The sequence below is a fragment of the Cupressus sempervirens genome, chromosome 9 (assembly GCF_028749045.1).
Source record: "Cupressus sempervirens isolate cs-2001-9-10 chromosome 9, ASM2874904v1, whole genome shotgun sequence".
NCBI lineage: Eukaryota > Viridiplantae > Streptophyta > Pinopsida > Cupressales > Cupressaceae > Cupressus > Cupressus sempervirens.
Window position 1 is genome coordinate 265850968 of NC_143126.1, and position 24399 is coordinate 265875366.

General features: G+C 37.0%; 1 protein-coding gene and 1 long non-coding RNA gene across 3 annotated transcripts; one reads left to right on the top strand and one right to left on the bottom strand.

Annotated features, from left to right (window-relative positions):
- Window positions 1-11901: 11901 nt before the first annotated feature.
- Window positions 11902-20673, bottom strand: LOC149538477 (putative methyltransferase At1g29790). 2 transcript variants are annotated; one of them, XM_089802828.1, is made up of 2 exons: window positions 18317-20673; window positions 11902-12305 (listed from the first exon to the last, which is right to left on the bottom strand). In XM_089802828.1, exon 1 carries the CDS (start codon window positions 19790-19792, stop codon window positions 18338-18340), a length of 1455 nt encoding a protein of 484 aa, XP_089658954.1. In that variant the 5' UTR covers window positions 19793-20673; the 3' UTR covers window positions 11902-12305; window positions 18317-18337. The 2 variants fall into 2 exon arrangements, with proteins under 2 accessions (XP_089658954.1, XP_089658953.1); XM_089802827.1 differs by lacking the exon at window positions 11902-12305 and adding an exon at window positions 17677-17952.
- LOC149538478 (uncharacterized) lies at window positions 12988-14138 on the top strand. The gene is made up of 2 exons (XR_016356547.1): window positions 12988-13418; window positions 13598-14138. It is a non-coding gene; the product is annotated as an uncharacterized LOC149538478 (long non-coding RNA).
- Window positions 20674-24399: the final 3726 nt, after the last annotated feature.

A 24399-nucleotide genomic window follows, 5' to 3' on the forward strand; every position in this document is an offset into this window, starting at 1 on the left:
ATATCCTTAAGAAATTTCAAGTTGTATGATGTGAAATCCCTTTCATTGCCTTGTCACCGTCATTTAACACTTAACCATTAGTTGGGTTGTGAAGGTGCGACACAACTAAATTCATAGTCACGTAGCTAAGCCACTATTTGGGCTAACATTCAAATGCATGTCGTAAAGGAACAAAAGCTATACGTCATATGATCGTAGGAAGCTAAAAGCTTAAGTGATTGTAAGTTGTGAGGTTGTGATTCCCTTCATCACATCATTGCAAGGGTCAAGAGACAATCATTTTTGAAGGAGTTGTTTGTCGAATGAGGATAGATAAATTGGATTAATACACTTCATTGAAATGAACTTCAAGGCTTCTAGTTGCGAAGTTGTGAACTCAAACAACTACAATCAAATTTGGTGCCTTTGCATTGTTGCATGCAATTAAGGGTTACCTTGGGCTAGAGTTGTGAAGTGGCAAACCCCTTTGTTCACACTATCACATGGAGTCAAAAGCTAACCCAGAGTCAAGGTGGCGATGCAAGGAAATATCCTTCATTGCTTGTTTGCAAGGTTAGAGGACGAGTTAATGATTCAAGTGGCAAAGTTGTGAAAAGGTTGTATTTGCATTGTTGCATGGAGTTGTATGGAGTCAAAGACAAACTAGAGTTAAGGTTGCATAGCTGCAAAATACTTTGAGTGCATTTTCAAAAGATTAACATCAAGGTTAATGATTTAAGTGGTGATGGTGCAATGACAATTAGTTTGATGGCTTTGTATGGTGGTATCTTAGTGGACTAAAGTGATTTCAAGTTGCACAGTAGTGATTAGATAGAAAATGAGGCAATCATGGTTTCGCAAAGCCAAATCATTAATAGATAAAATGAGTTGCAAAGTTGCGAACAGAGGGTAGTCAACAATCAACATAAAGATAGAAGTTGGGGCAAGGTGGCAGAATGTTTAAAGGATATTGGACCACGTGGCGAAGATAGATGGTTGACTCCATTTGACCTGATGACTTAACTGATTTGGCATGGTCGAGAACACGAAAACAACAATTTTTTAATGGCAATCAAGTCCTTGGTTATCTACAATCACCTTTTTTGGTGTTCTCCATGCCTAGTAAATGAAAAGGACACTCCTCCGCCACCTTGGGTTATCCATCTACCCAACCATGCAATTATGGTCATCGTTTTTATCTCTGCAAGCTATATTTACACGTGAAAGATTAGATCTTTTGTATGGGGATGTGCATCTAATCATGATTTCCTCCGCTCAATAGTTATTGCTCTCCTCTGCAATCTCAACTCCACCTAGTTGGAGTTTGAACTGAAGTTAATATCATAGTTATGCCTAAACTCTATAAAAAATAGTTGTAAATATGTTTTGAGGGTTCCTATCTATTCTTCCTCGTTTTGTTATGTCGACTTGCAATAGCCTTATGCTCTGCAACTATATTCCTTGCTTTCCATTAATGAAATACCTCTCTTCTTTACCTCTTCTTGTCATTCATAATTCGTGCATATATCTTGCCTTGTTTGGAATGTTTCTTTCTAGTTTTAAGGTTTATATGTTGTGTTCAAAATTGTTGATGATTGTTGTATTGTAAAGATGTCTTTCTGTTCAACATTTGATCAGTTCCGGACCTGCATGTGATTCTTTAAAATTAGAATAGATTCAGGATCCGTATTTTTGGATATTTTCACTTATGTGTTGTGCATATAAGAGCAGAGTTGCAACCATTTGAATTAGGTCCATCATCCCACTTTCCCTTTTAGCAATTTACTTTCTTGCATTCCTTCTCCCTTTTCTCTCAAAGTGCTAGTGTAGGTGTATTCTAATTCTAAGGAAGTCGAACTTCTTTGGAGACTCAATCTCACAGTTCAAGTCCCACAGCTTGGAGATTGTTTCCATGTTACACAAGGTTGTTTGAGGGTCATACCTCAAGCAAGGGTGCAAACTTTAATGTCAATAGTTTTTGGTACGTCAGGTGGGATAGCCATTCAAAGATTGAAATCAATTTCCAGAACCTCCATTGATCATAGCACAGTTTTTGGCATGCCTAATGAGACTCGAAGGTTCAACTACATAAGTTTGTTGGTTAGCCAGTTGATCTTTATCAATTGAGGAATTGGGTTTTTTTCTCAGCGCCATCAACCTTTGGAAGCATTCATTCAACACCATGGCAACTCTATGCATCTACTGATTTTAGGAAGACCAAGTGTTGGTATGTGTAAAGATCACCTCTGATCTTTTATGTTTTCAAGGATTTCTATGAAATTATGTATTTAAATTCTTTACAATGGACCCATTTCATAGAAACCCTTATTATTCCCTCCCATATCATGAAAATGCTATTCCTCAGCCCTTATATTGCCAATAACAATTCCAACCTCAAGCTCATTATGCTTAGAATCTCTATCATCGTCACACCCTTACTCCTCCAGGCCCAACATCTCCATAAAAAAAAACTTGAAGATACGATGTTGGAATTTCACAATAATATGGATGTCAAATTTCATGAGCGAAGTGAGTAGTTGTAGGCTTTCAAAAGCCAGGTGGATGAAAATGCTAAGCAGTTACTAGGCTAGGATAGGCAACTTGATGAGATACAAAGGCATCAAGAATTTGATGTGCAACAGTGGATGGATTTGTATGTTTACATCTCACTTTTGCAGTTCAAATCATTATTTGACTCATGTGTTGATTCAGTGATAAGTCCCCCTTGTCAACTCTATCTTTTAACTCGTCTGGAAATTCTTCTAGTCATCCCTCTTCACATCAAACTTAAGCCTTTTGCTTAGATTCACTCATCAGCTTCAATAGCAATTGCACAAGCATAGCTTTTTTTTCTCTCTTACACTTACACACTTGTGTTCACCCTTGTGCACCTCTGTTCTACCTTTCTCTATGCATGCCTACTTAAAATTCAGCTCTACACCTCCTTAAATAGGTAATTTTTTCTTTGTCATTTTCCATGATCACTTTAGATCTTAGGGTTTGTGATCTAGTTCATCAGGTTAATTGTATTTGTCCATCTTCCTTCTTTTCTAGAAACTTTTGTATTGATTTGCCCCTAATTTGTGGTGAATGTTGATGTAAACTGTTGGGAATAATTTTGTCAAACAGTTCACAGACCTTCTAAAGAACCTTAGGACTACTATACTAGTCACTAGAATGGTTAAACCAAGCAACTATGCAATATTACAAGATAACATTATGTCAAACAGTTGGAAAAAATGACCACAGTTGGATGATTAATGAATGACTTAACTAGTGTTGAAAGAAATTGAATAGCAAACAGCTTTCTTATTGCAACATTGAGTCTAATTGTGGCTACCCGCTGAAAATAAAATTTAACCATTAACAACTTTCCGTACATAACAACTCATAGTGAAATGTCTTAAAGCAGTAACAGATCTCACCTTAGAAAAGATCTAGTACAACATTAATGCATAACCATAGCTCTTAGGTGTTCATACTCCTATTCAATAACATCGCCCAACTCCTTAAGACCGAGTCCAGTCATGCTCATTGAAGATCCTCTTTAGTATCTGTTGTAAAGAACCTGTAACAATTTACCTTCTCCCTGCGGCTAGATGTGTGAAACCCCCTTCATATAATGGCGTCAACTGTCTCTTGAGTATTGTCAAAATCCCGTTGGCAGTGTTCAATGGATAACAATCAATGCATTCATTTCAAACCCGACTGTGATCACAATCGCAACTTAGAGAATAACCATGGCCACCCTTGACGTGAGCTATAATCCAATTATGAACCTTTCAAATCATGCGTATCATGGTCTGCACATGATGCCCAATGACCATAACCTTGGTGACGTCTCAGACTAACTCGAGTTTTAATAACTGAGCCTTAAATATCCACGCTAGTAATCAGTGAAACATACGTTCTCAATCAGTTTATACTGCAGTACTCAAACGACCAAACCTCAGTCAGGTTTACCCTGTGTAGAGTGTAATACTAAAAAAAAACCAATCCTTAGTCAGGTTTATCCTGTGTAGCATGTAGCATTCAAAACGACCAGTCCTTAGTCGAGTATTTCTTGTGTAGAGTGCAATACTCAAAATAACTAGCTAAACAAGTCAACCATGTGAAACGTCCATAGGTAAATGCCAATCCCAGAGATCTCTAAAGTCCCACTTCTGTAACACGCCTAGTTCTTCAATAATATAAAGCTAGAAAGTTTTTTTTCTTTATTGGCTAAAAAAAACCTCAGTTCTGGAAGTAAATGAATAATTCCAAATTACCATACCTCCATAACATATTCTGCTGTAGTTTTTCCTTCCTGTCGATTTCTTGCCCAAATCTGTGTAACACCAACTAGACCAGAAGATTAGGGGAAATGTCCAATCTTCTTAAAAATCTCAAACTTGAGGGTTTTCGTCCCCAAGACTCACCTAGTCACATTAAAGCAACCAGATCTCAGAATAATTTAGTTCATAAATTCTCTTGTGTGTCAATCCCAATGCAAGCACGTGCATATATAGCCTCAAAATGAAAGGAAGTACAAAGTACAAAGAATGTGGGATTAAACAACATTTTCATCCTATAGTCACTTAAAGCTATTATAAAGTAAATAGCTTTAAAAACATTAGTGACTTAGCTCTATTTCATTTAATAAACTTATGGAATAAATTAAATTAAATTCCTCGTTGTGACTGGAAAGCATCCTGCGAAAAATTGATATTAATCTATCCTAATGTGGAGATAGACTAATTCTGTCACCCGAAACTAACATGGAGAAGGGGACATGATAGTCCTCCCTTCCTGGGATTGCTTGCCTCAAGCAATCGCAACACTGGGTGCTGCAATATGGACTTGCCCTCCCAAGTGGCATCCTCATAAGGCAAGTCTCTCCATCTGATCATATATTCCCTGAAAGTCCTGTTGCGTAGCTTCCTCTCCCTGGATTCAACCACCTCCTCAGGTACCAAAACCAATTTACCCTCCTCATCAAGTGGGGGTAAACTCTCTGAAGTCACAATGTGTTGGCCCACTGCCTTCTTGAGGCATGAGACATGAAAGACATTGTGTATCCAATTGTCACCGGGTAACTCCAGCTCATATGCGACCTCCCTTATCCTCTTGGTGATCCAATAAGGTCCATAAAATCTAGGCTTAAGTTTCTCAGCCCTGCTTTTCTTCAATGAGCTCTGTCTGTAAGGCTGTAGCTGAAGAAAAACTCTATCTCCAACCTCAAAACTCTGCTCTGTGCGATATCAATCAGTGTATAACTTCTGCTGATGTTGCGCCTGCTGAATATTATACCTGAGAGCTCTAAGGATATCCTGCTGCTCCTCAACCCAATCTTTGGCTAATGGCGCTCTACTGTCTAATAAAGCCAAATCAATAAAAGAGAGAGGCTCATAGTCATAGAGGGCATGGAAAGGAGTCATCCGAATAGACATATGATAGGTGGAGTTATAACAGTACTCCCCCAAGTACAGCCACTTGACCCACGCTCTGTGCTACCCTGCAATGTAGTTCCTCAAGTAACCTTCCACCCACTTGTTCACTATCTCAATCTGGCCATCAATCTGTGGATGATAACTTGTGCTAGGAGTCAATTCTGTACCAGTCAATCTGAAAATCTCCTACCAAAAAGTACTGAGAAATCTACTGTCTCTATCACTCACAATGGTTTTGGGTAATCCATGGAGTCTAAAAATCTCTCGAAAAAACAATTCAGCTACCTGGGAAGCTAACCAATTTGTAGATATCGCGAAGAAATGTGCGTACTTGGTCAACCTATCCACCACTACAAAGATGCAATCCCTACCTTGGACCCTCAGCAACTCGATGATGAAATCCATAGAAATGCTCTCCCATCTCTGAGCTAGAATGGGGAGAGGTTGAAGTAATCCTACTGGAAAAACTTGTTCAGACTTGTTGTACTGACAAGTTTGGCACTCTCTAATATGTTGTAGCACATCATCCTTAAGCCCCTTTCAAGAGAATCTCTCTCTAATCTACCTGTAAGTTTTGAAAAATCCAGGGTGCCCTGTTGTTAGTGCATCATATATGGTGCGCATAATGTCCTTCTTAAGTTTAGAATTGGGTACTAGGTAGATTCTATCCTTATAGTATATAATATCATTCAGTACCTCATACCATTCATCCTGAAGTATACCATCCAAAATCTGACATGTGTGTGCATTTTTGGAATACTCCACTAATAGCTGTGATCTCCAATCCGCTGAAATTTCAGAAGTAACATAACAATCCAGTACTAGGGGTCTACGAGATAGAGCATCAGCAACAATATTACTTTTTCCCTTGACATATTCAATGTCAAAATCATATTCTTGTATCTTGCTGACCCATTTTTGTTGTCTTTCATTTAGTTCCTTCTATTCTAGGAAGTAACGTAAGCTATTATGATCAATTTTAACTGTAAATTTTCTTCCTACCAAGTACTACCTGAATTTTACAACACATGCATTATGGCCAGCATCTCCTTATCATAAGTGGAATATAATACCTCGTTGCCCCATAGGTTTCTGCTCTCAAAAGCAATAGGGTGACGGTCCTGCATCAAAATAGCCCCTATTCCACTTCCCGATGCATCACATTCTAAAACAAAGGGCTTAGAGTAATCAGGAACCACTAGCACTGGGCATGAGCTCATTACCTGTTTCAGCTTATCAAATGCTACCATGGCATCCTCTATCCAAGAAAAAGCCCCTTTCCATGTCAAATCAGTGAGGGGTGTAGCTACCTGTGAAAAATCCTTGGCAAACTACCAATAATAGGAACATAGACCAAGGAAACCCTGCAACTCTGAAACATCCTTCGGTGGTGGCCAATCCAAAATTGCCCTGATCTTCTCCTGGTGCACCTTAACTCCCTCAGCTCCAATCACATGACCCAAGTAAAGAATCTCAGTCAACCCAAATTCGCACTTAGATTCTTTTGCAAATAGAAAGTTCTCCAATAAGATACTAAGAACCTCATCTAGATGCTATAAATGTTCCTCCCAAGTTCTGTTGTAAATTAATATGTCATCAAAGAATACCAAAACACATTTCCTTAATTATTTTTTAAAAATATGGTTCATGCAAGACTGGAAGGTGGTTGGTGCGTTAGTGAGCCCAAATGGCATCACTAAGAACTCGTAATGTCTGTAATGGCATCTGAAGGCTATCTTATGCACATCTTCTTTCCGGACCCATATCTAATGTTACCCTGAGCAAAGATCTATCTTAGAGAAGTAAACTGCCCCATGAAGCTCATCTAACAACTCATCAATGCGGGGAATCAGGTACCTGTTCTTGATAGTCCTCTTCTTTAGTGTGCGATAATCTATGCACATTTGAAGGGTGTCATCCTTCTTCTTAACCAACACTACTGAGGATGCAAAGGGACTTGAGATCGGTCTGATATGCCCCATATCCAAAAGCTCTTTTATCGTCTTCTCTATTTCCTCCTTGTAATGCCTAGGATGATGATAAGGTGTAGTAATAACAAGTTTAGCTCCCTCCTCAAGCTCAATAATATGCTCAAGTCCCCTATCTGGAGGAACCCTAGGAGGAATATCATCAAACACTCTCCTGTGCTTATCTATAACTGATTGTATGTCACAGTGATAACGTTGTCCAGTACCCTGTGTCTCCTTGGATGAGATGAAGCACTGAGTAGCCCACTCTATATCCGCGTGTCTCAAAAGAGCCTCCATCTTGTGAGCTGAAATCACCCTGGGACTACTATCAAATATAGCTCTGAGGATCACCAATCTATCATCCTGTAAAAACTCCAGCTGCATAGTCTCATGATCAAATGTATACCGGCGAAGAGTACTCAAACATTGTCTTCCCAAAATAGCATCCAGTCCATCCAGATCAACCACATAAAAATTAGACTCTAGAAGATAACCATCAAACTGAATCTGGAGTCTCGCTACCTTCTCTGTGCACCTCAAAAGTTCTCCACCAACTACCTTAAAATCAAACTCAGGTATGGCCACTGTGTGTAATCCCCTTCTAGATACCATTTGTGTACTGATAAAATTATGTGAGGCTCCTGTATCTAAAAGGAAAATAGTACGCCGACCTCTAATAATCCCTTTCACCTTGAAAGGATGACATGCTGGATCACTTGAAAGGGTAGCTAAAACTGGAGGTTGTTCAGTAGGGGTTTGTTTCTTCTTATCTTTACTGAGCTGTCCCTCAACGTCCTTCTCGTCCTTGTTGTCCCCATTGTTATCCTCTTCCTGTGGCTCTTCCACCTCTTCCTCCTCCTTAAGATGGACCTCAACATAGTGGATTTTGCCTTTACCCAAGCATCTATGATCAGGAGCCCAAGGCTCCCTGCACGTAAAACATAACTTCTTCCTCCTCAATTCATTGTGTGTCTCAAAATCCAATCTGGGGATGTTTGTCTTTTACTATTTTTTATTCCCCTTAAAAGAACTGGATCCCTTAAAGGATTTCTTAGGAGGTTGGGACAATGAGGTAGGTGTGTCCAAATCATGAGCAATCTTAATGGCGTCATCCAAGGTGTTTGGTTTTAGGACTTTGACCAAACTTCTAAATCTGTCATGTAATCCTTCAGTGAATAACATCACCTTGCATTGCTCAGACATATTTGGTACCATCACTGAGATCTATTGAAACTAATCTATATAGTGATCCAAAGTCTCGCTCTGTCGTAACTGGGCCAAATCCCAGTAGTAAACCTCAATATCTTTCTTGTCAAAACGGGTAATCAGCTTTGAACTGAAAACCTCATATGAAGTGATGAGTTTGTGGTCCTGGGTAACAAGTCCATGGTGCCACCAATCATAGGCTACCCCTTCAAGATGCATAGTGGTAAATCTAATAGCTTATGTTTCCGTCATGGGCTTGAGTGTTAGGTATGTGTCCAATTTATGAATCCATGGCCTGGCTGTAGTTTTATTGCTGCCATCAAAAGTGGGAAGTGTTAATTTGTTCATAGCATGTTTAAGATCCCTATTTTGCATCTTGGGCCTCCTATCATGTTGAGGTCTCTCAGCTTCCCTCTTTTGGTTCGCATATTGATTAAAAGTCAAATTTTGTTTGATTGGATCCGGAAGTATATCCCACTCATCATATATAGCTATAATATTATCAGGTAACAAGGCTGGAGTTGCGGGTTGAGCCACTTCTTCTTCTACATTATTTCCCACAAAAATAGGCATCAAGGGTCTATCTGTATTCCAAGTAGGAGTTCTTGCTGTACGAGGTGTTCTTGCTATGCTACCACCCCCACTGTGGTGGCCAGGCGCTCTCCTATTTACAGGAGCTAACTGTTGCATGGCACCTGTGAGTTGTTGTAATGCTGTAGCAATTTTATTTTGCCCTTCTCTAATGGCCCGCATGGTTTTCGTTACTTCCCTATCTATTGCTTCGTCATTTCGTGCCATTGGAGAAACCAGTGCTTGTTCTTGAACCTGTTCAAAATTGGTAGTTTGTTCAACCTATACTTCTAGTCCAAAACTTATATCCTCATCTATTGAATAACTATCTTCCAATACAAGATGTTCTGAAGATTCTGTATTTTCCAGCTGAAAATGACAGAAAGTATACTGCCTTTTACTCATTCATGAATCTACAAAATTAAGTTTTCCCACAAGTTGGCAAGGTCTGTAGCTCTGATACCACTGTACTGATCTGCCCCTAATTTGTGGTGAATGTTGACATAAACTGTTGGGAATAATTTTGTCAAACAGTTCACAGACCTTCTAAAAACCTTAGGACTGCTATACTGGTCACTAGAATGGTTAAACCAAGCAACTATGGAATATTACAAGATAACATTATGTCAAACAGTTGGAAAAAATGACCACAGTTGGATGATTAATGAATGACTTAACCAGTACTGAAAGAAATTGAATAGCAAACAACTTTCTTATTGCAACATTGAGTCTGATTGTGGCTACCCGCTGAAAATAAAATTTAACCATTAACAACTTTCAGTTCATAACAACTCACAGTGAAATGTCTTAAAGCAGTAACAGATCTCACCTTAGAAAAGATCCAGTACAACATTAATGCATAACCACAGCTCTTAGGCATTCATACTCCTATTCAATAGCATTGCCTAGCTCTTTAAGACCCAGTCCAGTCATGCTCGTTGAAGCTCCTCTTCAGTATTTGCCGTAAAGAACCTGTAACAATTTACCTTCTCCCTAGGGCTAGTTGTGTGAAACCCCCTTCTTATAATGGTGTCAACTATCTCTTGAGTACTGTCAAAATCCTGCTGGCAGTGTTCAATGGATAACAATCAGTGCATTGATTTCAAACCCGACTGTGATCACAATCGCAACTTAGAGAATAACCATGGCCACCCTTGACGTGAGCTTTAATCCAGTTATGAACCTTTCAAAACATGCGTATCATGGTCTGCACATGACGCCCAATGACATAACCTTGGTGACGTCTAAGACTAACCCGAGTTTTAATAACTGAGCCTCAAATATCCATGCCAGTAATCAGTGAAACATACATTCTCAATCGGTTTATACTGCAATACTCAAATGACCAGGCCTCAGTCAGGTTTACCCTGTGTAGGGTGTAATATTAAAAAATGGCCAGTCCTTAGTCAGGTTTATCCTAGGTAGCATGTAGTATTCAAAACGACCAGTCCTCAGTCGAGTATTTCTTGTGTAGAGTGCAATACTCAGGATAACTAGCTAAACAGGTCAACCATGTGAAACGTCCATAGGTAAATGCTGATACCAAAGATCTTTGAAGTCCCACTTCTCTAACACGCCTAGTTCTTCAATAATATAAAGCTAGAAAGTTTGTTTTCTTTATTGGCTAAAAAAAACCTTAGTTCTAGAAGTAAATGAATAACTCCAAATTACCATACCTCCATAACTTATTCTGCTGTTGTCTTTCCTTCCTGCCGATTTCTTGCCCAAATCTGTGTAACACCAACTAGGACAGAAGATTAGGGGAAACGTCTAATCTTCTTAAAAATCTTAGACTTGAGGGTTTTTGTCCCCAAGACTCAACCAGTCACATTAAAGCAACCATATCTCAGAATAATTTAGTTCATAAATTCTCTTGTGTGTTAATCCCAATGCAAGCACGTGCATATATAGCCTCAAAATGAGGGGAAGTACAAAGTACAAAGAATGTGGGATTAAACAACATTTTCGTCGTATAGTCACTTAAAGTTATTATAAAGTAAATAGCTTTAAAAACATTAAAGTGACTTAGCTCTGTTTCATTTAATAAAGTTCTGGAATAAATTAAATTAAATTCTTCATTGTGATTGGAAAGCATCCTGCGGAAAATTGATATTAATCTATCCGTATGTGGAGATAGACTAATTCTGTCACCCGGAACTAACATCGAGAAGGGGACATGACAACTTCTTATCCCTCAAATTTGATCATAGTTATTATACCTAATCCTCACCTTGAATTAAATGATCCAACCCATCAATCTTATGTTCAACATGGTTTCCATATCCCAAGAAATCAACTGAGTTGGCTAAAAATCACGATTCCTCAAATATATTCAAAATACTATTACTCAACAATCACTAAGTTCTGACACTCGGTCATCATTTAATCACTCGGCCACTATAAAACTTCTAGCTTGGCATCCACTAACTTGCTCAATCGATATTGATGCTCGGACAACACTAAATTTGCTTGGCACTTACCATGGCTTGGTTGACACTAATGTTACTCGACATACCTTAATCTTTTACTCTAGTGCTCGTTTAAGCTTTACATTCATGATATAAACTATCATTTTGTCTTATGAGAGTCTAATTAATCAAATGTTCATTGTAACTTCGGTTTCATATCTCAAATTTTCCTCTAGGTGCTATTGTTCTGAGCAATCTTTCAAATCTTCTCCATCAATCAAAATAGATATGACACTTAAGATCATAGCAACATGTCTTATCAGTAGATTTGACATCAATGACAAAACAACAATTATTCCAATTGTAATTTCCAACAAGTTGTTGTCACTTCTGATTTGCATTGCAAGTTTCATATCTCTATATTCTGAAATAAGGAAGTCTGCAATTTGGTTGAGAAATTAATAATTACTGCTGCTAATTGGAGATAGGTTGGACGGCCAACTCAGACATTTGGATTTCTGCATAGCATCATTTTTATTACTGTCGTTTAGAAGTATTCACTGGACTGAGATCTGCTATAGCAGCATGTCGAGTTTCTTGCTACAATCAAAAGACATGTTCAGTGTCACATTCTACAGGGTTGCGGTTGACCATTAGGAGGCAGTGTTTCATTTCAAGGTGTGCAAATTCACATTCTTCATCAATCATAAGGCTTCAGCGTTGATCATCTTCCTTATCAGGTTCTTTATACAGTCAGTCAATTGCATTGTACAGTAGTCATTGTAAGTATTTGCAAATAAGAGGATAGCAAATAAAATTAGAGTTAGTTGTTGTCACTTCTGATTTGCATTGCAAGTTTCTTATCTTTATATTCTGAAAAACATAAAAAAAACATATATACTCGAAAACACAAAATAAATATACAATTTCAAAATGAGCTAGTGATTTCAACGACATAGATTTGAATTGAGTCAGAAGGGCTTATACATTGAAATTTGAAATGTTGATATGAAAACAATGATAAAGCATGCATATATACATATATTTATATGAAATCATGGATAAAACATACAAATATACATTATACATTAACATATTATATTTGTGTTCAAGAATCAGAATTGTTTTTTGGTCAATACTCAATATGCATTCATAATTCTGAATTTGATGTCAAAACATAATTAATAAGTGATCCCACTAAAGTTCTAAGCTATTTGGATGTCATCATTCAACAACTATGTATAATCATATGCCTTTCCTTTGAAAAAAAAATGGTTACAGCTATATTCTCTTATTCTATATTTTTACGCTTTCATTCCAGAGCTTTCCACTTTGTCTTACAGTGGGATGTTTTCATTTTTCAGCTGTATGCAATCATCCAATTGTTCAATCAACATCTACGGCTGTATGCAGTTGCTTGTTCGCCCATTCTTGAAAAATAATTATATTTGTGTACTCTTGTTCTACAGTTGTATGCTTTCTTTCGATGGATAGTAGTCACATTCTAATTCATTCTACAGGTATCTGCTCATTTATATCCTACTATTATATGCAGTCAAAAAGAATTCATTGTAAATACTCATAAAGAAATTGTTTTTTTCAAATTTAAGTGAAAATTATAGTTTTTAAATGTCTACCTAGCCAGGGATGTCTGGCCATCCTGGGACAGTGGGGGATGTCCCTCAGTTGCCCCAGGGATGGTTGGATGTCCCTGGCACCAGACACCACCATCCCCAACTTCACTCGACGTTTCCAGGCAAAAATCTGCAGATCAGGAATGCCTAGGGGACATCACTGCATCCCCAAGATATCTCCGGTATGGGCACAGGGTTCTTAGAGTCGGGCACGCATCCCGGGTAATACTGAACTTTACCAACTAAAATGCCTTTTTAACAAGATAAATCCTAATCTAGGTCTTGCAACCATATTAAACGAAGTCTTAGATCTCAATATTTTCTATAATCACACAAATAATGCATTAGATAGATAGGTTTTGTAACATCTATATTTGTTTTTGAGCATTCAATCACAACAGAATTTGAAGATGGGGCATGATTGGTTGGCCTGAGGCAATCCTCCCACTAAGCCCAAGAGCGGACACTTATCGTCTTGGCCCCAAGTGGCAGGTACATTGGCCATCTGGCATGGGGTAGTCTATCTTGTGGAGTGCTCATATATGCCCTTTGTATTCTTGTCTCCTTATTCATCCTCTTATGATTTGTAATTTCTTCAACAATCAACCATTGTAGAGGTTGGAAGGAAATTGCAATAAGGTACCCAAAAATCCTCCTCCCCAAGCCCAAGAACAGGCAATTACCCTCTTGACCCCATGTGGCAGGAACGTTGGTCATCCACCATGGAGTGATCTACTCTGATAGTGATCTTGTATCTTCTCCCCTTTCTTGCACCTCCTCTTCTCCACACGACTGCTTGTAGATAGATGAATGATCTTGAATATGCATTTCACATTATCACGCAACAATCATTGACTCCACTATTTCATACTACTGTAATTGTAGAATATAAGATTATTGCAGGTTAAGCGTCATATACTTTCAATCTGCTGTTTCAATTTAGACAGATCTGGATTGATGATAATTCCCTCTTTGGACATCAACCTTGGCTCTTTGGATGAGTGCCCACACTGATTGGAACGATGTATATGCTTGATATGGAATGATTACTTGATCTCCTTGATGAGTATCGATCTGCTTCTATTGTTTTAATCATGCCCTTCTCCATCATGTCTTCTATGTCTTATAACCTTATGCCTCTTCGAAGAAAGCAAACTTTTTGGAAGTTGCTGTCCCTTTTGAATGGTTGCACCCTACTTTCTTAATTAAAACCAATTGCTGCCTTAAACATTTTTTGATTTCTGCTTAATATTATGAACTCTAAGTTTGTTAATTGTAGTCTAATACATTCTCAACTGATTCTAATCACCATGGTGTTAATTAAATCGATGTTTAAGGTGAATTGCTTCTCGTCCATGATGGGTTGATTCCTTGTATTTATTCCCTGGCTCAGGGCATTATTGATTAACGATATGATGAAGAGGATTCACTGCCCGGTTTATAGAAAATTGTGAAGCCTTAAGCCAATTTTCTTGTGCTAGTCATTGTGGGGACATGACATTATCAGTTAGAGAATAGTAGTTATCTTGCCGAAAAGAGGTTATCTGCATCACTATTTTATTCCTTTCTAAACTGGACTAGTCACTGTTTTTAAAAAATACCCAAAAGGCACATGCGCCATACAAGGTACTGTTATCTGTTTGTCCAAATTAAATAATTTAAATTTTTTTTTTGAAGGGACCTAAAAAACTTGAAGGCGAAGTGATGCTGCTTTCTGTTTAGACTACAGTTCCTAGTAGTTACCTCCTTCCAAATGACAGTTCCTGCTCCAATAAGTTTTTCTAAGTCTAAACTGAAACGCATAAATCAGCTAGTGAATGCACGGGGATTCAATGCCTCAGTTGCAGAGTTGTCTATATGGCATTCCGTGTACTCTGGTCAATCCAGAAGTTAAGATGGTATGGAATCTTAATGGACAACCTTCCATGATTGACATCAGCGGCTAAAAGAATAGAAAACTATCTTACTACTAGACCCGTTGGAGATGAAACTCAATTGACTTCACTATTACATGAGGAGTAATTCATCACAGATCTGTCGGAAGGATAGGTGCCATACCAACCTTAGCAGAAAATTATCGGTCACTTCAATCTTCTATTATTCTCTAGTAGAAAATGATTCAGGGATTGTGGTTTCAAGGTCAGTATTTGAAACCAATAACAGTTGACTGTGATGTTAAACAAAGTATGTCATAATAAGGATAACTGTATAAGGCAGTATATAGTCTCAAAGTTTAGACAGTACCAATGGTCAAGGGCAGCAGATCACCTTAAAGGGTTTAGAAGGATGAAGTAATATGAATGCTACGGGTTAGCATAATCATTGCAGCTGAAGTGGACCATTAAAAATTTCAGCTAGCAAGGAACACTTTTAATGTGGAGTTGGATCCTAATTTCCTCAAATATGTTGCTCCTCTTTTCTCTCCACTATAGATAATTTTACTTATTTAGTTGAATACTGATAGTATAGTTATAACTTTTGTTCATCAAAATCATTAGAAGAGCATTCCTATGGTATTACTTGTTGATATGGTGAAGGCTAATGGTCACTTATTTTCTTCCTTCCAATAAGCGCGTCTCTTGATTTCCTGAAACCTTTCATATGTAATATCATTGAAGCCTTTTTATATGCTGCTCCTGTTCATTTGTAATAACCTTTTACATATTAATCCAATACTCTGCAATTTGGACGTAGCCACTATTGTGGTGAACCAGGATAAATCTGGTGTTGCGTAATTTTCTTATTGCATCTATTTTATTTCTCTATTTAAATCCTTTCAATTGGTATTAGAGCACGAGGTGTGCAAATTGGGAATCGGTGTTGAATTTTTCCGAAAAGATGGAGGATATGAAAAAAGAGAAATTTACAGGCAAGAATTACAGCCTGTGGAAAGTGCACATACACTTCTTGCTGGTTAAGCAAGACTTGGCTCTCGCAATTGAAGGAAAGTCTAAGAAATTGTCTACAATGTCTAATGAAGATTGGGAAAAGATGGATGAGAAGGCGATGGTTTTCTCTTGCTAGCGAAAAACGTTTTGGTCAATGTCTCAAACGAGAAGTCAACAAAAGAAGTTTGGGAGAAACTTTAGAATATGTATCAAACGGCATTGGCTGTGAACAAAATCTTCACTATGAAGAAACTCTACAAACTAAAAATGAATGAAGGGACTACGATGTCAAATCATATAAATGATTTGAATACCCTATTATGTCAAGCAAGCTTGGTTGGTATGACTCAAGATGACGAAGCCCAAGCCATCATCTTGTTATGTTCTTTACCTGACAGTTGGGATCCCGTAGTTACAGCTGTAAGTACTTCAAACTCTACGAAGTCAAAGCTGGCCTACAACGAAGTTGTTGCTACTTTATTAAGTGAAGACATGAGAAGGAGTAACAAAGACTCCTCATCCGGTGGTGCTCTCACTATGGTCAGCACCGAGAGAAGAGGAAGAAGCCATTATAGAGGAAATAATAATTACAATCAGCGAAGATCAAAGTCACCCAATCATTCAAGGTCAAGAGGTAGGAATGGAGAATGCTGGTTTTGTGGTAAGCCTGGCCACACAAAGAGAAATTGTCAGGCTTACAAGAAAGCACAAGAAAATGTAAGAAACATGGAAGCAAATATAGCCTATGAGAAAGATGAAAGCGCTTTAGTTCTTTCTACAAGTGACACAAAATCAGATTCTTGGGTGATAGATTCCGGAGCTTCTTTCCATGCTACTTCATGTATGGATTGTTTCACAAACTATCATGAAGGTCAATTTGGAGAGGTATTTCTTGGAGACAACATATCCTGTGAATAGTTGGCAAAGGTGACATTTTGTTACCGCTGGAAGATGGAGAGCAATGGTTGTTAAAAGATGTTCGCCATGTTCCCAAATTAAAGTGAAATCTGATTTCCATCAGTCAGCTCTTTGCACAAGGATATTATCCAACCTTACATATGGATACTTGGAAAGTTACCAAGGGTTCGAGAATAATTGCCAAGGGAAACAAAGTTGGTAATCTTTATCTTCTTGAAAAGCCTACTGAAATAGGGGCTGCTATGACAGTCATGGGCAGAAATGCAACACTTTGGCATCAAAGATTAGGCCACATGAGCAAAAAGGGCCTTGAGATAATGCTCAAAAGGGATCAACCACCGGATCTCCAATCAGCAAATTTGGAATTTTGTAAACATTGCCTTTACGGAAAGAATAAGCGTGTCTCTTGGTTTCCTGAAACCTTTCATATGTAATATCATTGGAGCCTTTTTATATGCTGCTCCTGTTCATTTGTAATAACCTTTTACATATTAATCCAATACTCTGCAGTCTGGACATAGCCACTATTGTGGTGAACCAGGATAAATCTGGTGTTGCGTATTTTTCTTATTGCATCTATTTTATTTCTCTGTTTAAATCCTTTCATTACTGTCTCCCTCGAAAAGACGTTCTTTACTAAGCTGCTTAAGATAGCATGGTTTGGCACATTAAAATGATTAGAATATCCTTGGCCTTATTTAGATTTTTGCATCAATCTGTTACAGAGTGTACAAACCTAAAGTATGTGCATAGACTGCATTGGCCCATTACAAGTACCTGCATAATTTAAATTATTTGTTGACGATTATCCTATAGTCATACACACTGAATTTAAAGAAGACAGACTCAAAGAAAAGTTACTTGTTCAGGAGCTCCGCATCTCAACTCAAAACTTGCTAAAAGCCCCAATCACAGCGAGCATTACGCACTTCCATGCTTCTCATAGCTACCTTCTTATACCAAAAAAAAAAAAGAAAACAAGAAACATATGTCAGCTAAAATTTACTAAAGATCAACCAAATTACCAAATTTCTTCTCTGCCAAAAAAAATTGTTATAATACAAAACTGAATTCAATTAATTCAGTAAAGCCCATATCCTGGACACCGATGAATTCAAATGCAAATGAAACATAAACTGCAATACTGGTGAATAAAGCCTCAACAATAACAGAGCCTATACCCATCAAATGGCCATGCAAGACAGCAATATCCCTAATACCTCTAGATTTAAGACTTCTAGAAAGAAAACTTGTTCACAAAACATATTGATTGTTGATGGAAAATTGAAATTGGGACAGAGAAACAAAACATACCAGAGTAAAGGAGAAAATGAATTAGAATGGCCGAGGGGGCTTCTCTAAAACTGCAGAAAAATAAACTTCTTTATCATCCTTATCCTTCTTTGGGACCACCATCCATTTGTGTTTCTTGTATCTGAGCTGAAGAAAAATATATAAATAGTCATCCAAAACGGTTCTGGTACAGAAAAAACCATCAATCCAAAGTAATCCTCCAGGCCTCAGAACTCTGTCCCAATCAAAGATTACAAAATCCAGAAACTGTAAATCTATCCAACCATCCAGAAATCGGCTAGTATGTATAAGATCCAATGTATTGTCAAAAAAAGGCAACCTCTGATTGATAGTTATGTAAAGAGGAACAAGTCCTCTGAGTGCAATAATCTCATTGAAAGGAGCTCCAAGATTCATAGTAGCAGTAACAATTGTCACATTGAACTCTCGCATTCTAGCAGCAAATGTCCCACTCCCAATACTGAAATCGAATCCTATTCTTAACCTATCATAAATAAGAAATTCTTGATTGTTTGAAGTGTTTTGCACCTCCATCCATTTAGGCAATTCATGATGTGTGAGATTAAAACATTCAGCACACTTGTAAAATCCTTTTCGAGTCTTATTGTTTGCTAGGCATGTGAAATTCTTGCATTGGTAATGACTCCATCGAACATTTCGATCATCAGGAAGCTTCCAGAGGGATTCATTGATAGGAAATGGCTTCTGATAAAATTTAGGAGCCCTGGCTAGACATCTTCTTCTAGGTAAAGGATCACATCCATGAACCATTAGTCTTTGAGCTACATGCCAGTCATCATTACAGTAATCTCCAATGTCATACCCCATGTATTCTTCCAGATCTTCCTTCATAGATAAGCAAGCATGGCCTATGCTTGTAAAAGTTGCATTTGCACCCAGAAAATTCTTCTTACCCAATCTGTTTTCCTTTACTGTTATGTATTTGCGAATTTCTTCTATATGAAAGAAATTCTCCATTCCCTTGAATTTCTCCTCGGAGTTTTCCGCTACTTTAAACGAGTCTAGAATCTGGCCATTAGCATTTTCATCTTCAGGTTCTAGATATACTCCAGGAAGTCTTAGCTGTTCCAAAAAGAGTTTGATGGCATCTAAAGGCAGAAGAATTTCAGCCAAAAGTGTATTGTATTTCAACCGCTCAGAATCGAACATCTTTGGCCCTTCAGATTCTCTCTCGCGCATATCCTCCACTACCTTTCCAATTTTGCTCTGCATTGCCTCAACTTGTTGCTTGATATGATCAAGCTTGGAAGAGAGTTCTAATGTCGAATTGTTGAGATCTTGTTTAGTGAAATAAAAGGGCTTGCAGAGGTTGACTTCATGCAAAATGAAACCTGCAGAGTAAAGCTTCACTAAACTTGACAAGGTGAGGAGAACTACCAGCACCCCGAGTACTAATTGGAGATTGAACACCACCTTATAGAATTTGCGCCTTGAATGACAAACTAATTTCTTCATTTTAGCTTAGAATCCAATCCTAATGGATGGAATGCAGCCAATCCTTTTAAAGCCTCCTTGCAAGTAAAAATTTGAGGACGGTTTAATTTATGTATGATGATCTCCAAGGCTTCTGTTACCAAATTGAGAAGAAACTAAGATCTCTTCCGCAATCCTAGAGATAGAACACCATACAACTCAACAATACAGTAACTAGCTCGATAACTCTATCCGAATCCCATTGCAATTACTGCCACTCAAGGGCATGGAATAAGTGTCATCAGCTATTCTCTCCACAAATAGACCTTGGACAAATTGGCCTATGGAGACTGAAGTTCTGAGATTTTAACTTTAAGATAAAGGGACAGCATAACCACGTACCTGCTTTGGAGTGATAAGTAATTGCTAGTTGATCTCGTAAAAATGACTATCAGCAGTGCTACAGCAGAAGAGTTCGTTGCCAAGTTACTGACAGATGATCATCATCTATAAATGATTAAACCCCCATCTCTGAAGCAAAAACTCTGCCAAAATAAGCTCTTAGTTTAAGCCAGGAAAGAGTGAGGCATAGAAATCAAAATGAAACTTTGTATATAGTCTTGGGATGGGGAGGTAATTTTCAAGTCAGGGCTTCTGAAAATTCTGTAATGGGAGTCAGAAGATCATAATAAGAGGCAGATACAGACGTATCAACAGCAGAAGTGTAGCCCCCTAATAGAAAAACAGCAACAAGAGAAAAAATGGAGGAGACCACACAGGTGCCAAATGCTGGTTAAGAGATTCAGAAAGCATTCATCTTCGAAGATGCATTTAGTTAGCATAGCCAAAACATATAAAAACATATAAGAAATGTATTGTGCGCTGTTCCCACAGCAGCCATATAACAAATTGGTTATTGAAACCAGGACCAAAACTGTGTATTAAAACAACTAGATCGAAGTTCTAGGAACATAAACTGTGTATTAGTGCGGGAAAACGTACAGCTTACGATTGTGTGTTAAATACAAAATCCCGGTGGTAAGGTCAAAGATGGACTAAAAAATTTGTCCAGAAGGCCAAACACATCTTTCAGTTCTGGGTTGAATTTGACGGTTTATTGATTGTCTCAGCATTTTAAAACGAAAACACAGTTTTAAAAACGTCTACAAATTGTAGTCAATTGAATCTCTGATTTGATTCAAATGTACTTTTCATGTTTGATATTAATAAATATATTTTATCTAATTTTATCTTATCTCAATTTGATGGGAAGGATTGTTTTATGGAGAAGTGTAAGAATTTGGATCGTCCTTATCAAAATTTAAATTTTATTAGAATAATTTTGTTATTAAACATCATTGATTCATAATTCTGAATCACAAAATTAACAATAAATTTTGTATAGGCTAAAAAACTTAAGAATCACTGTTCCTTGAATGATCATAAGGGACAGATGCCCTTAAAATGGCCATCAACTTAAATACCCGATTCAAATATATCTATGAATTTAACAGCAAATGGCATTTGCTGTCGTTTAAAAATTGCAGATTCATTCCAACTTGAACGCCCAATTCAAATGTATTTATGAACTTTATGGAAAACGACACAAAATGTCATCCAAAGATTGGAAATTCATTCCAAACCATATGGAATAAATCTGCTACGAGTGTTGTTCCTGTTCTTGAAATGTGTTCGATTGTCCCAAGTAATTAATATACAAGAAACGGTGGTACCAGAAAAGAGAAATGGCACATTGGAATATGAAGTTTGCGGGAGGACAAAATCAATGTACCTGTGTAGTTTATAGATTTCAATACTCCAATATTATATTTAGCTCACATACTCCAATAAAATCCAGTATTGTATCAGTTCACAGTTCATACCCTTCAGTATCGTCTCATGTTGAGCCTCGAGTCAATACAATTTCATCTCATAATTTTAAGAAACATTTCCATACGATGTGGATGTTGCCCTGTTCAAGTGGGAGAGGTCACAATTCTGTTCTCACTCACTGTTAAGCACAGGATTAAAGCAATATTTGTAGGAAAGTTCTCACTCACTATTGGGACATGTCATAATGACTATTGGAATATTTAACCACAAGTATTGATGTTTTTTGGTTGATCGACTATTGGTGCATGAGCATAACAAATATTGGGATAGTATTTTGAAATGGTACTTTTTTAACACTTTGTGGTCCACTATCTCTACCCAAAAGCTGAAACCTTAGCTTTAAGCTCTTACTTGAGCTAGAGAAGCCTAAGAACAACAAAATCTAACTTACTGTTTATAAGCTTTTGCAATAGAGTTGCATCACACTATAATAAATCATACACATGAGAGTTGGTCCTAGTTCATAGCGACAAGGTCCTTTACTATATTTATTATAATGTGTTGACTTCTTGGACAATGTTCTTTTAGCACTCAATTTTTGCACTAAAGTGCTCATTCCAATAATCAATTTGAGTGCTCTCACTTCAATTAATATTTTATTGATGAAAATTGATCTTCCAAATTACCATCATAACTACTTTGCATAAAGTTATTATATTTAATAGTTGGTAAAAGGTAATGATTCGAATATGACCTCAAATTTTTGTGTTTGATTATTGTGATAGTGAGAAATATATACCCATGTCTTTTTTCTTTGGGTCTATTTTAAATAGTATTGTAAATGTAATAATTGCAAAGTGTTAATATGAATTCAAAATGTAACATCATTATATATTGATTCTTCTCCAAACATTCAATCACAATCTAGAGATCTATCTATTGCCACTAACCCTTAGATATTTAATTGTAATATCGAGATCACACATTTTATCAAGTTAGATTTGTGGACCTCAAATGAAGACCTCACACAAGTTCAAATACGGACTCGTGAAGATCAAGCATGCACTCGCCTAAATTATCTAAAGTGGAAAATTTTCAATTTGCACAGTTTGAGATCGCCATATGAATGAACACTAATGTTTCAAAGCATTGATTGATCAACTTCTAACATTTATCACAACATTTCTTCATTAGAAGATTTCAGTTTAAGTGTAACATTCACATCTACAATATTTGCACTCAATTGCCTACAAGGTTCCCCTTTGAAAAAGTTACCAATGGAATACGTTGTGCAAATAGAAATGTGAGGCCTCGCCCTGATCCATCATAGCACATTTGATACATTTTTATTTTGACACATTATGACTTGATAAGTCAAGACATTTTTATTGCCACTAACCCTTAGATATGTAATTGTAATATCTAGATCACACATTTTATCAAGTTAGATTTGTGGACCTCAAATGAAGACCTCACACAAGTTCAAGTATGTACTCGTGAAGATCAAGCAAAATTTTCAATTTGTAGAGTTTGAGATCGCCATATGAATGAACACTAATATTTCAAAGCATTGATTGATCCACTTCTAACATTTATCATAACATTTTTTCATTAGAAGATTTCAGTTTTAAGTGTAACATTCACATCTACAATATTTGCACTCAATTGCCTACAAGGTTCCCCTTTGAAAAAGTTAGCAATGGAATACATTGTGCAAATAGAAATGTGAGGCCTCACCCTGATCCATCATAGCACATGTGGTACATTTTTATTTTGATACATTATGACTTGATATTAAGACATTATCTGATGGACTGGACATTATTATATTATTTTATGTCATGTGATGCTTTACTTTAAAAATGCTTAATCATGTTATTTGATGTTTTATAAGCATGCATAATGATGGTGATTTACAATAAATGAATTTAGGATTAGAAATATGATTAATACTTTAATTATGTAATTTTTAATGGTTAAATATGAGAGCAAAAATGAGATAAAGGCTATTTATATGAAGTTTGATGTTTTGATTAATGTGATTATCCAAATAAGTTTTAAATATATGCATATGATTTTTCTCGAGCTACTGATGTGTGAATTGAGTGTGTAGGATTATTAACCATGAAATTTATCAAAGAATCGGTAATTGACCCCATGTACAATCTCTGAAATCCAAGTTTGAGTCTAATGAAGAGATGTAGACCTCGTTGTTTTGTATGTTATTTGTATCATAATCTGAATCTGTGTATCATTGTGTAATTGTAAGGTGTTTAATGTTATGTAAAAATAAATCGTATAGTGTCACTTTACACTCATAATTGTATATGTGTATCAACATATTAATTAGGGTTAGCAAAGTAATCCGATAATCTGAGATTGATTAAGTTGGTAACTTAAGACTAATTAGTTGGTAACCTACATTAATTACCCTAATTAGGGTTTAGTGAAAGTTGCATTCCTAGGGTTTTAAAAAGTTCAAATATTTCAAGCCAATTTTATAGGTACTAAAATGATCCTAGAGGCCAAAAATAATACAATCCAAGTGACTAGAGGGTATGTGTATGGGTTGGGGACATTCTCCACCCTTCTAGATCCTTTTGTTGACTTTTAAGACCTCCTAAATATCTCATTTTCCCTTTAGTGTGAAAATTGAACATATCCATGAGTTTTTCAAGTTTACACTTCACCAAAAAGGTTGTCTTAATGGTAGATCAAGTTGGAAGACCTTATAAGACTTAAGTCATGTCTGGAGTTATTTCTATTTTAGGTGTGTGAGTTTAGAAGCCTATTTAGTTGTTATTTTTAGGGTTGAA